The 11,644-nt window shown below is 34.7% G+C and overlaps 1 protein-coding gene across 3 annotated transcripts; it reads left to right on the top strand.

The window, feature by feature from the left end:
- Positions 1–4,614: 4,614 nt before the first annotated feature.
- LOC116118005 (aldehyde dehydrogenase family 3 member H1-like) lies at positions 4,615–11,131 on the top strand. 3 transcript variants are annotated; one of them, XM_031403993.1, is made up of 12 exons: positions 4,615–4,854; positions 6,015–6,133; positions 6,487–6,734; positions 7,124–7,192; positions 7,280–7,376; positions 8,339–8,545; positions 9,020–9,135; positions 9,215–9,319; positions 9,396–9,568; positions 9,671–9,761; positions 9,989–10,138; positions 10,706–11,131. In XM_031403993.1, exons 1-12 carry the CDS (start codon positions 4,817–4,819, stop codon positions 10,943–10,945), a joined length of 1,653 nt encoding a protein of 550 aa, XP_031259853.1. In that variant the 5' UTR covers positions 4,615–4,816; the 3' UTR covers positions 10,946–11,131. The 3 variants fall into 3 exon arrangements, with proteins under 3 accessions (XP_031259853.1, XP_031259851.1, XP_031259852.1); XM_031403991.1 differs by having other exon boundaries at positions 6,006–6,133; XM_031403992.1 differs by having other exon boundaries at positions 4,616–4,854; positions 6,012–6,133; positions 10,706–11,130.
- Positions 11,132–11,644: the final 513 nt, after the last annotated feature.

Below are 11,644 nucleotides of genomic sequence, written 5' to 3'. Positions count from 1 at the left end.
ATCTTATTTTAAAAGGGACCCCACGAATTTATTATGCTACCCTTTGAAGAATCAATATTATTCAAGGGCCCATGTAAACTAAACTAGTTTACATTAACAACCCATAAATTTACCCTTTTACCTTTTAACTATTAAAAGGTTATTTTTGTTCATCTCATTAATCTTAACGCTTTAAGATATAATAATTAAATATAAGTAATTATTGCTTGACCATTTTAACCCTTAAAATGTCACAAACAATTTTCTATATAACTATTGCCATAGAAATCCCAACATTACCCTCGGAAGGTGCTAGCCTTCTTCGGATAATCATTTTTCTCTCTCATCGTTCTCTAACTTCTCAAGGCTATTGGTGTGACCATGCAGGTCCACCGTGGATTAGCCATGAGCCGGTTCTAGATGAATCTAAAAACCTGTCCAGAGGCCCAACGACTATAGTAAACATCTAGCAATGTGCCATAGTCCCTAAACCATGATGAAGAAATACTTCATCAAACCCATTTCAGATCATACGTACCATGCAGGTAAATTCCTTCCATTGAAATATCTTGATCAAGCACGGATTCATGGACGTCAAAATCACCGAATCGTCGATCAATATGTCCGAAACTCATCATCACAAGCTTGCTTTTGCATGACTAATAATAGACTATGGCTAGAGATTTTGATTTCCGACATTTATCGACATTCGTCGAGGAACTCGAATCCGGATGAAGTCAGCGGTACTCCCGATCCTATATTTCTGAGTCAATGGATCCCCTCTTGACCATCGTTTGTTTCCGCATATGAACAATGCATGACTAAATAGGCTTTATTATACGAAACATGATTAGTCTCGTACTTATATACTGTGTGAACCATACGCATTCGTATCGGATTCGACTACAATGTCTCAGGTCAAAGGACTACATCGTGCACTGATATAACCAATTGATAAATCATTGACTACATGCTTTTCCAAGTGATTTGTTGTTATTCGGTCATGTTCGAAAAAACAGTTCACTAACCGCTAATCCATACCAATGCCCCAGTGACATGACTATCATCGTTATCCGTACTTATATCAACTCATGATATCTTTCGGAAGCATCCGATATGCCTACTGTGCAATATAATTGCCCAAATTATATTACTTCCTTAGGGAACCCTTTTGAATAATTCATTTACCGATTAAATGAATCATATGGACAATTCATATACATACTTTATTTTAAATGCATGACTAAATAAAGGAAGCAATTTATATATATGAATTGAAGAACTCTTTCTTCTATTATTTATGATATATAGATACAAGACAAAATGCTTTAAAACCGACAACACAAATGGTTTCTAGGGCATACACTAATATACACTAACACTTAGGCCTTCCCTAAGTTCACCGTCGTTGTGCTTAGGACCGGGGATGAGATACCTTGTCGGCCACCTCGATAGTGTCTGGGGGCTGCCTCTTTGCCATAATAATTGATGGCTTCTTGGCAACCTCGCGGGCTGGTGCTTTCTTCTTTAGGCCCTTGGAGTTTTTCGGCCCACATGTTTGCAAAAAAAAAAAGGCAAGTTGTTAGCGACACAACAAAGTATCAAGCACTTACCTTTTTCAAAAATAGTATAGAACTTGGCTTTGTCGATGCAGAAGTGATACGCTTTCAATTGAGAAAGCGTGATGAGCTCGGTAACGTCGCGCTCACTATTGCAGAGATCGCTAAATCGCTTAAGCCGCTCTAAGCTTGCCTGAGGAAGGAAGTTCTGTTCGATGTTTACTGCAAAACAAAGAGAATATGAAGTCAGTCTGCTTGCCGAGCCAGGAAACATTCTTTGGTTGCAAAAAGGTCGAAATCTTACTAGCTTCTGAGGTGAAAGTACCAGTCTCCTCGGACTTACAGAAAAATATTGTAAGTCCCAGTGCGAAATCTTCTTTGAGACTTCAGCAAACCATTAAAATGTACTTTCCTCGCTTTTGAGAGGTAGTATGTTTGGTCCTGACTTTTCTTCAGTCTGTACAAGTGGACAAGCTCCTCTATAGATAGCTCACCTAGCTCAGCTATCATGTACGTTATGTACATGCCTATTATTATTATATATGAGTTCCCCGTCAATTGAAGGAGAGCTATTCCAAACCTATTCAAGACATTAGTGATGAAAAAATGAAGGGGAACAAACATCTTACACCTCAAGAGGGTATTTGAAATCGCTGCCCAACCTTCGGGGGATTTTTTCGGGAGAAGTTTCCCAGAGCCCTTAGAGGAAATTGAGGCACATAAACATTTGTTATGCGCTCAATATCCTCGGCCCCAATCGAGGAACTTGGTTCCTTTCGAGGCCTATGAATTGGAGACTTCCTCGATGGAGGAGTCTCCACAGAAGCACGATCAGCTGATCCTGCTGTATCGAGGCTCGAGCTCTGTACTACAAAGTACTCAAAAACCACTGAGACTATTTCCCCGCAAACAGCCGAGGTCACTGGGGAATCAAACAGTTGGTCTATGATGTGGTTGCTAGACGAAGACATGATGGAAGATCGCCTCTGGATACCTGAAACAATAGCGACCAAGTGTCAGAGCTAAAAAATTCAATGATCTATCCACACTTTGCTTTCAGTTCAAGCACCCAAGGTAGCTCGCATTGACCAATAGATATAAGCGAGCTACTAGGATTCCAGCAGCCACCTCCTTAAACCCTTTTAAAGCCTAAAAACGATAGAAAAACTCAAAAACCCTAAAAAATGCTAATGTGGCCACGACAATGGCCACCCTCAATAGAAAAAAAGGTTTAGTATGAGTATGAGAGAAGACATGAGCCTTACCGAAGCGTAAAAGTGGTGGAAAATCACCGTGAAGTCGGGAGAGCAACGACAGAGCAAAAGCAACAAAACAAGGCTTCAAATATGTTGCAAGTGTGTGTTCTGATGAAGAATGTCCACTTTTATAGCGGTGAGCATGGGAGACGAAGAGACAAGATTCGACCGTAACCGTCGATCTACAGCAAAACTCGACCCTCCATTCATCGAGCAATCCTGATCGTTCAATGTGGCCACATGTCGATCATCCACGAGAGACGATCAATCGTCAGATTGCTATAATCATAACCTTCGTTGCATATCGCCTCGACTTCGCGCATGTATAGTTGTAGTCACCCATGCACGACGAAAAGTAACTGCAAAAATCGGCTGCATTTAATGCAACATGACAGCATGGAAATTACTCGCATACCCCTCGTTTCAAGTTCCAAGCTTATCGAGAATGTCACAGTAGAAAAAAGGCCAAGTCTTAGTCACATCGACTGAGATGAAGCCCGATTCAGGAAACTCGACAAAATCTGCATTCAATACACAACTATGAAGTCCGAGCTTGACATCAAATCGAGCAATTAGTCTTCAAAGCTCGAAATGAGCACCAAACGCTACGAGGCAGATGTTGTGTGTGATTTTTCCATCAAGCTCAGAGAAGTCAGAGTTCTGCGAGGTTATAGTCCGACCCAAAGTCAGTTCAACTCAAATAATTGTCTTACCCAACATAAGCTCATCGAGACATAGCTTGACCCAGTATAAGCTAGTCGCGACCAATCTCGATAGTTGTTCAAGCAGATCACAGATAAACTCAAATCTCGGATATTTCGAAAGGGATCAGATCAACAGCAATAATGGTGCGATCTGAGCTCTCAATCGCGAGAATATCGGAGTTGCATTTCAATCTTAATTATAATTTCTTTAATTTCGCTCTTTCCTTTGTACAAAACTTGTACATAAACCCCTTCCAACGATGGAAAAGGGTTAGTAAATTGTTCTAGGCATAAAATTACTTTCTTGTAAGCTCTAAATGCAATAAGAAATACAGTGGACGTAGGCTCAAGATCGAAACTCGTCGAACCATTTTAAAAACCTTCTGTGTTCTTTACATTATTGCATTTATATTCATTCAATTGATGGTTATCATTAATCATGCATACACCCGTTCCAATTTCGCCAAGATCAATCGGATCACTCTAATCGGTGCAAATTTTACATCAAGAGATATATTAAATTTATATTTAATAATATTGAAAAATGTTAAATTTAATATTCCTATAAAATTTAGTATATATAAAATTCCAATAAAGGTATTTTATTAAAAATAATATTATATTTTTAATTTTAAAATTTAACAAACACAAAAAAAAATTGAAAAAAATAATAATTTAGCTACGATCCTGAGATCGCAGTTTGTGATCACTTTCTTTTTTTAATTTTATATTTTTTTCTTTCTGATTTTGTCTTATGTTAAATTTTTCTCCCATCTTTTCCCCCTAAACTCTTCAAAATCGTTGTTAAATCTTTGATTGATTCGTGAAAAACACTTTAAATAGATCGATTTTTTTTTTTTTTTTTAAATGGGAATCGGCTCCAAAGCCGTTTGTTTTTTTGGAAATGGTGGAGAATGGAGGAAAAATTGTGTTTATATATGCGGCATTTTCGGAAAAATACTGATTGGTAGTTATATGGGTAATAGATTATATTTTTGTTAATTACGTAAAAGTCCGAAGAAATATGGTTATTGATTAAAAACCCTTAAATATTTATTTAGGCAGGTAAATGCACTAGCCACACAAAGTTCCGGTCTGATTTATAGTCCCCACTCAGCATATTGTCTCTGGATAAATTTTGAAGGGTGAGAAAATTCTCAAGAAGGTTTTTGTTTTTTTCCCTCAAATGTTTATCTCCATGCACCGCACTCACCAACCCATCAACATCAATCAACTCAAGGGAGAAAATGATGCACAAGTTACAGAACTTTAAAAGCTTTTAAGGAGATTATATGATCCTGCAAAACCTCTCACCACCATGAGAACCCTCTCTGTTCTGCCTTTTCAACATTGCAGGTACACGACTTTTCCCTTTTCTTCTTCTTAAATTCAACTTCCAAAGTTTCGTGACTTCTTATATATCACTACTTGATATATTGTTCATTAAACGAGGTGTTTAGTTTGTTGAATATTTTTGTGCTTTCTTTTCTGGGGACGATTTGCTTTTTTATGTACTCTTACCAAATTTAGAATTAATGTAAAAAATCACAAAGTTTCATCACAGAAATCACTTTGGTTTTCGGATTAAATCATAAGCTTTTCGAGATTAAAAATAGCTTTGTAAACGTTAAGTGATAGGTAAGATACAGAAAAATCACTTATAAAAATTTAATAATTCATTCAAGAATTATGGCAGTAAGATTAAGAAAAAAAAAAATTAACAGAAAGTCAAAGAGGAAATATGGCCTGCCGCCTGCCGGCCCTAATAATTTATTTGAGTGAATGGTGGACTGCAGTACTGAACCAGGGTGAGTGGGTGCTATGCACCCTGAATTCCATTTTTTTTTTTATCAAAAATTTAGTGGAGCACCTTTAAGTTTTAAATTGTCACCCAGGCCCCTATTGCTGATAACGTCTCATTTTCTTTAATAATTCTGTATGGAAGGACTCTTCAGTCCTGAATATGTGTCATTTATTATTTCCATAATGGTTGTTTATGATAGTATAATGTCCTTCCTTACTTTTAAAATATTATGAAGCCTATTTATAGTTTATTGCTATGGCTGTATTCATAATAAATTTACTTATTTATTATGTAACTTAAAATATATTGAAATATTAAATATTACTGTCTTTAATGTGTGCCTTGGAAAACAACTCTTATTGCTATGGAAAGACTGGTTTAATTATTATTAAATGAAACGAAATCTTTTCTTACTAACACATAAAACCTGCAGCAACAGTAAAAAGGAAAGGACGACTCTGTCATTAATTAGTACTAGTAGTGGTATTTGATCAAAGACAGAGATGATCTTTGTATAAACATCTTGGTAATGCTTTTGTTAAACTCACGGGTGGTTTTTAATGTCCAATAATTTATGTTAATTTTTTTTTTAAATAGAATATTTAATTAAATTGTAATTAATTTAAATTGTAATTAATTTAACTTGTAACATAATAGTTTTTTAATTAATTTGCATACCAATAGCGTTTCTCATTATTTGAAGTTGCAGTAGTGTTGGTGGGGCTAGCAGCTTCAACAAATCATTCATATATTGTTACACTACAAAACCAACTTTCAGTTCAACTCTTCGCTTCAAGAATTGCACTCAGTTTCCTCTTTATACTCATGCTGGTAATATGTTTACACTTTATGCAAGTAGATGGGAGTGTGGATGTTTGAAAAATGGGGACATTTTTATTTAAAAATTTTTGTATCTATATATATGTGTGTAAAAAATTGTTAAGTACAAACCTACAATCTTAACTTAAAGTGTGGTTAATAAACAATTTAAAAGCATACTTACATTTCTTAGCTATGATATTTGCATTTTGTTAAGCTGGTGAACCTTTTGCAGTCTGTAGTAAGCATTTTTACATTGTGAACATCGGCATCTGAAATTTGTATATATATAATTGCTGTTATTTTTAATTGTTCTATTTTTTTAATTTGTTATGAACTTTCATATATGTGTTGCATATTCGAAGTTTGTTCAGTGACACTATCAGAAATGACCACGGAACAGAGAGAAAGAGAAAGATTTGATGTAGAAAAAGCTGGGTTGTTGATGAAGGAGCTTCGAACGAGCTTTAATTCAGGAAAGACAAAGAGTTATGAGTGGAGAATATCGCAGTTACAGAGTATTGCTAAGATGATTGAAGAAAATGAGAGGGAGATTATTCAAGCTCTTTTTGAGGACCTCTCCAAGCCCCAATTTGAATCCTTTGTATCTGAGGTTAATTTTATCATCTCTCTTTTTGTCCATATGAATTGTAATCTTCCAGTTTTACAACTTCTTTTATATGTCACAATTCTGGCTTATTGTCATGGACCCAGAGGAACCATGTGGCCTTAGAGCTCAACTTTTGGAAGTTGATTCTAAGCCTAAGAACGCACACAACTAGTCAAGAAAGTAGGAACACAAAAATAATTATATATCCTACTAAAATATACTTATTATAAGCTTTACAGATATATGGCATCAACATTTCGAATTTGGATATCCATGTAATCCAAGTACTATTTGTTGAAGCATCTATGTATATATATGCTTTAAGTAAGAATTTGTTCTCTTCTTTGATCAATCTTTTGTTTAATATTTAGTATGTACGCTCTGTCGTGCAGATTTCAATGACAAAAGGCTCATGTAAGCTGGCTCTTAAAGAATTGAAATCTTGGATGAAGCCAGAGAAGGTAATCACTGTTGCAGCCACAAGTTTTGTTATAACCAATGATGAGAATTAAGTCTGTTATTTAACTAATGCAACATTAACTTTTCAGGCGAAAACTTCAATGACAACATATCCGTCTTCAGCAGAAATTGTATCAGAACCCCTAGGAGTCGTGTTGGTCATCTCAACTTGGAATTACCCCTTCTGTATGCAACTTATTGTCAGCTTTAACATGATTCATGTTAACTTACATTGAGCTTAACTTGCATACAGTTATAATCGGCTTTGACATTGTTTATATTATGATACATTGAAAATAACATGCTTTCAAATTATTAGTAAGTTTACAATGGACACATTTTCCGTACTTCTCAGCATAAAAGCTTAATGAACACATTTTCAAATTGTTATAACATAGGTCCACCCATGATATCATTTGTTTGCCATGGTGGTTGGGGTAGCTTAACACTCGGCTAATCATCTTCCCTTCCCTTCATCACTGATTTATTAGGATTTTTTTTTTTTTTTTTATTATATCTTATCATGTCAATAATTCAAATTTTCCTAATCCTTACTTTGACCTGTAGATAATGCAATCAGAGCCCCATAAATATACTTCATGTCAATACATATGTACCCATGAGTTTTTTTAAATTAAATGTAGAAGCTAATATTGATCTTCCCATTATCAAGAATGATTTTGCTTCCAGGAAGAAAAAACTACACTGACGGGATGAATAAGTTTCCCACACACTGCTGCAACTAGCCTGATTTTATATATCTCTATGCTCAGCATTGGAGTCACATACAGGCCTGGGGGCATGAACCCCATGCCTGGAAGTGTCTTCTCACACAGATTTTTTTTTTTTTTTTTTTCTCTCTAAATTAATAATTCTGAAGCAAATGATTTTCTTATGAAAATAGCCACCCCAAAATTATTTACCCACTAGGAGTATTCATTGAATAAATGGCATTGTTTCAAATATGGTATAGTTTTCATCATCTCAGTGAAAATATGAGATCCATGACATATATTCGCTTAAAATCATCGAGGTTTTTGTTGTATCGTCTTATCTAAGTTCACTGTCTTTGTTTTCTCTAAATCAAATTATTTTCATGTGGACTATGTATTTTTTCTTCAATAACACATTGAAAATCTATCTTCCAGTACTGTCTCTTGATCCAGTCATTGGAGCTATTGCAGCTGGTAATGCTGTTGTCCTTAAGCCATCAGAAGTTGCTCCAGCCTCATCGTTGCTGCTCGCAAAATTATTAGAGGAATATGTAGATAAATCCTCCGTGAGAGTTGTTGAGGGGGCTGTTGCTGAAACATCTGCATTGTTAGAGCAGAAGTGGGATAAAATTTTCTTCACAGGTTTCTCCCTTCAATTTTCTTTTTCTATATTGCCTATAATGGATTCAACAGTATTTACTGTCTTCCACAATTTAGAGATTGGTGTGAATGTGATACATATGAACTTCAACATAATAATGCCTCTACCATAGTGAAACATATAAATAGTTTCAAGAACTTCAGCTTCCCTTGTAAAACAAACTTGTAGAGGACATGCTTTCTGCTATTGATACATTGAAAACATTTCAATTCCAATTCAAAAAGTCTCATATCTTGTTTAGTTTCTGTAGTTTACTTAGAACCTGGCGGTGGACCTCACATTATCATTGTACTTATAATATTATGAAGTCAATAAGATGCTCCAAGTATTTTAAAGTTCTGCTATAGACTATAACTTTCCATACAATATCTAATTAATGCCCAAGTCTGTATATGATGTGATGCTTCTTTCATAGTAGCTTTAGCTCTTGTGTTTAAAACTTGAAATTTGTCCAGGCGGTACAAGAGTAGGACGCATTGTGATGGCTTCTGCAGCAAAGCACCTTACACCTGTAATCCTGGAACTTGGAGGAAAGTGCCCCGCTGTTGTTGATTCAAAGATTAATTTACAAGTAATAATCTTTCATACTAAAAAAAAAAATGCATCGTTTGATTTTACAATATGGATCTGATTATCATAATTCTGTTAAGGTTACTGCAAGGAGGATTATAGCAGGCAAGTGGATGGCCAATGGCGGGCAAACTTGCATTGCTGTTGATTATGTCATAACAACAAAAGAATTTGCTCCGAATTTGGTAAGATTGTCTCAAAAGAACAAGAAAATCATGTTTGTTTGAAGGGATATTTCCTTGATTCATGCCTTTTCAATAGATAGATGCTCTAAGAAATGAACTGAAGGAATTTTTTGGGAAGTATCCAATGGAATCAAAAGATCTATCTCGCATTGTGAACCCATTCCACTTTAGACGTCTGGCAAGTCTCTTGGATGAGAACAAGGTCTCTGATAAGATTGTTTATGGAGGCCAAAAGGATGAAAACCAATTGTGAGTTCGATAGCCTGGCTCCCATTTCTTTGTTTTTTAGATTTTATCCTATTTCAATATTCCTGATAAATGTGGATTGCATCTATTGTTTTGATGTTTCAGAAGGATAGCTCCAACCATATTGTTGGATGTTCCAGAAGAGTCCATGCTAATGAAGGAAGAGATCTTTGGGCCATTACTACCCATTGTCACGGTGAATGCCACATCAAGTGTATATATTTGCGCCTGATTCAGAAGATTTGCCCTTTGTGCACGTGCTCATATTCAGTTTTTCCAAAGTTAGCATGCTATCATTCAATTGCTACAAAGTTTTTTTGCTATTTCTCCTTAATCTTCTATACTAATATAAAATGAATGCTGCTTGTTGGTGAGTCATAGGTAACTGGTACGTAATTTATGTCTCTTCTGATGTGTTAAAAGGTTGAAAATATAGAAGACAGCTTCAATGTGATTAACTCAAAATCAAAGCCTCTTGCCGCATATCTCTTCACTGATGATGAGCAGCTGAAGAAAGACTTTGTAAAGAACATATCCGCTGGGGCACTTCTCGTCAATGATGCTATCATTCATGTGATTTTTCTATACCCCAAACTCATAGTAACACATGCCAACCACTCTGCATAAAAGTTTATGTCACCAGTGTCACATAAGTAGTTGCTTTCAAAACTTTACTTAATAATCTCAACTCATGACCTCATTCAACTTCTCCCAAAATTCAGATCCGTGCATTGAAAACACCCATTTCTATAATTGTTTTATAGGCTTTCTGCTCAAATTATATAATGAAAGGCAGATATCATTTGAAGTTTTTCTTAATCATTTATTAGGGGTTCAGCATATAGCATAAATAATTCGTGTTGATGTACATACATACATTTTTTTGCACAGATACATTAATGATGGTTTTAAGTAATTGAGAAATCAATAGTACTATATTTACAAAGAACTCTTACAAAGATTTTCATACAAAGTGAGGTGGCAAAAAATGAATGGAAGAGTGAAACAAAAAATTAAACTTATTATAATCACTTTTCTATTCATTTTTTGTCATATCATTTTGTATGAGATCTTTGTAAGATTTCTTTGTAAGTGTAGTATTACTCTTGAGAAATTCATGTTGCATGACAAATTGTGCAGACGACAGTTTCCTCCTTACCCTTTGGCGGAGTGGGAGAGAGCGGAATGGGTTCGTACCATGGTAAATTTTCATTTGATGCATTTAGTCACAAGAAGGGAGTGCTGTACAGAAGTTTTGCAGGAGATTCAAGCACAAGGTATCCACCATACACACCTGAAAAGGAAAGATTGGTTAAGGCCTTGATGAGTGGTAACATATTAGGCATAATTCTTGCTTTGATTGGATGGTCTAAAGATTGATTTATTTGTATTTAAGCATAAATTTATGTTAATTAAAGTTGCTAATATATATATATATATATATATACACAAATCTTGGATTCAATGAGACAGCTTCTTGAGCTGTTTTAGGAATGATAAGAATTTTAGCCATTACACAATTACCAAATGAGCAAGTTAGTTTTACAAAGACATATACAAATGGGACATATAAAGATAATCCCCACCCTTGATTTTCATGATTTCTCTCTCTCTTTCTTTCTCTTTTTCCGTTTTTTCTTTGTTTTTTTCTTTTGGATGATGTCACTTTGTAACCCTCTTTGTATGAGTCTTTGTAAGGATAACATTTTTCTTACCAAAAACATCATGTATTTCCAAATCAAATTTTTTATTTATTTATTAAAATGTTAATAACTTATCTCATACTTTATTTTATGTGGATTTATATAACAATCACTTAATATTTTGTTTTAAAAAATGTTATTGTCAGATCAAATTACGATATAACTGTAAAAAATCTGCTAGTAATATATTTGTTCATTAAACACCATATAAGTAATTTTGAAAACTTTTAACATACTGGATGCATAAGTTATTCATAAAAAAAATACATTAATTTTCATTCTTAGCGCAATAAAAAAGAAAAAGAAATTTTAAATAACGTAGAATAAAAATTAGAGTTAAAAGATCGTAATAATTCTATATCTTTGTCTTATCTAA

Source organism: Pistacia vera, unplaced genomic scaffold (genome assembly GCF_008641045.1).
Source record: "Pistacia vera cultivar Batoury unplaced genomic scaffold, PisVer_v2 Contig829, whole genome shotgun sequence".
Lineage (NCBI taxonomy): Eukaryota > Viridiplantae > Streptophyta > Magnoliopsida > Sapindales > Anacardiaceae > Pistacia > Pistacia vera.
Note: the sequence above shows the minus strand (reverse complement) of the source record. Positions and strands in the feature narration are given on the sequence as shown.

Coding starts and splice junctions, on each gene's coding strand:
- LOC116118005 (XM_031403991.1), top strand. CDS start 4,817: ATGAGAACCCTCTCTGTTCTGCCTTTTCAACATTGCAG. Junction 7,193..7,279: donor CTTGGATGAAGCCAGAGAAG/GTAATCACTGTT, acceptor TTAACTTTTCAG/GCGAAAACTTCAATGACAAC. Junction 9,762..9,988: donor CATTACTACCCATTGTCACG/GTGAATGCCACA, acceptor ATGTGTTAAAAG/GTTGAAAATATAGAAGACAG.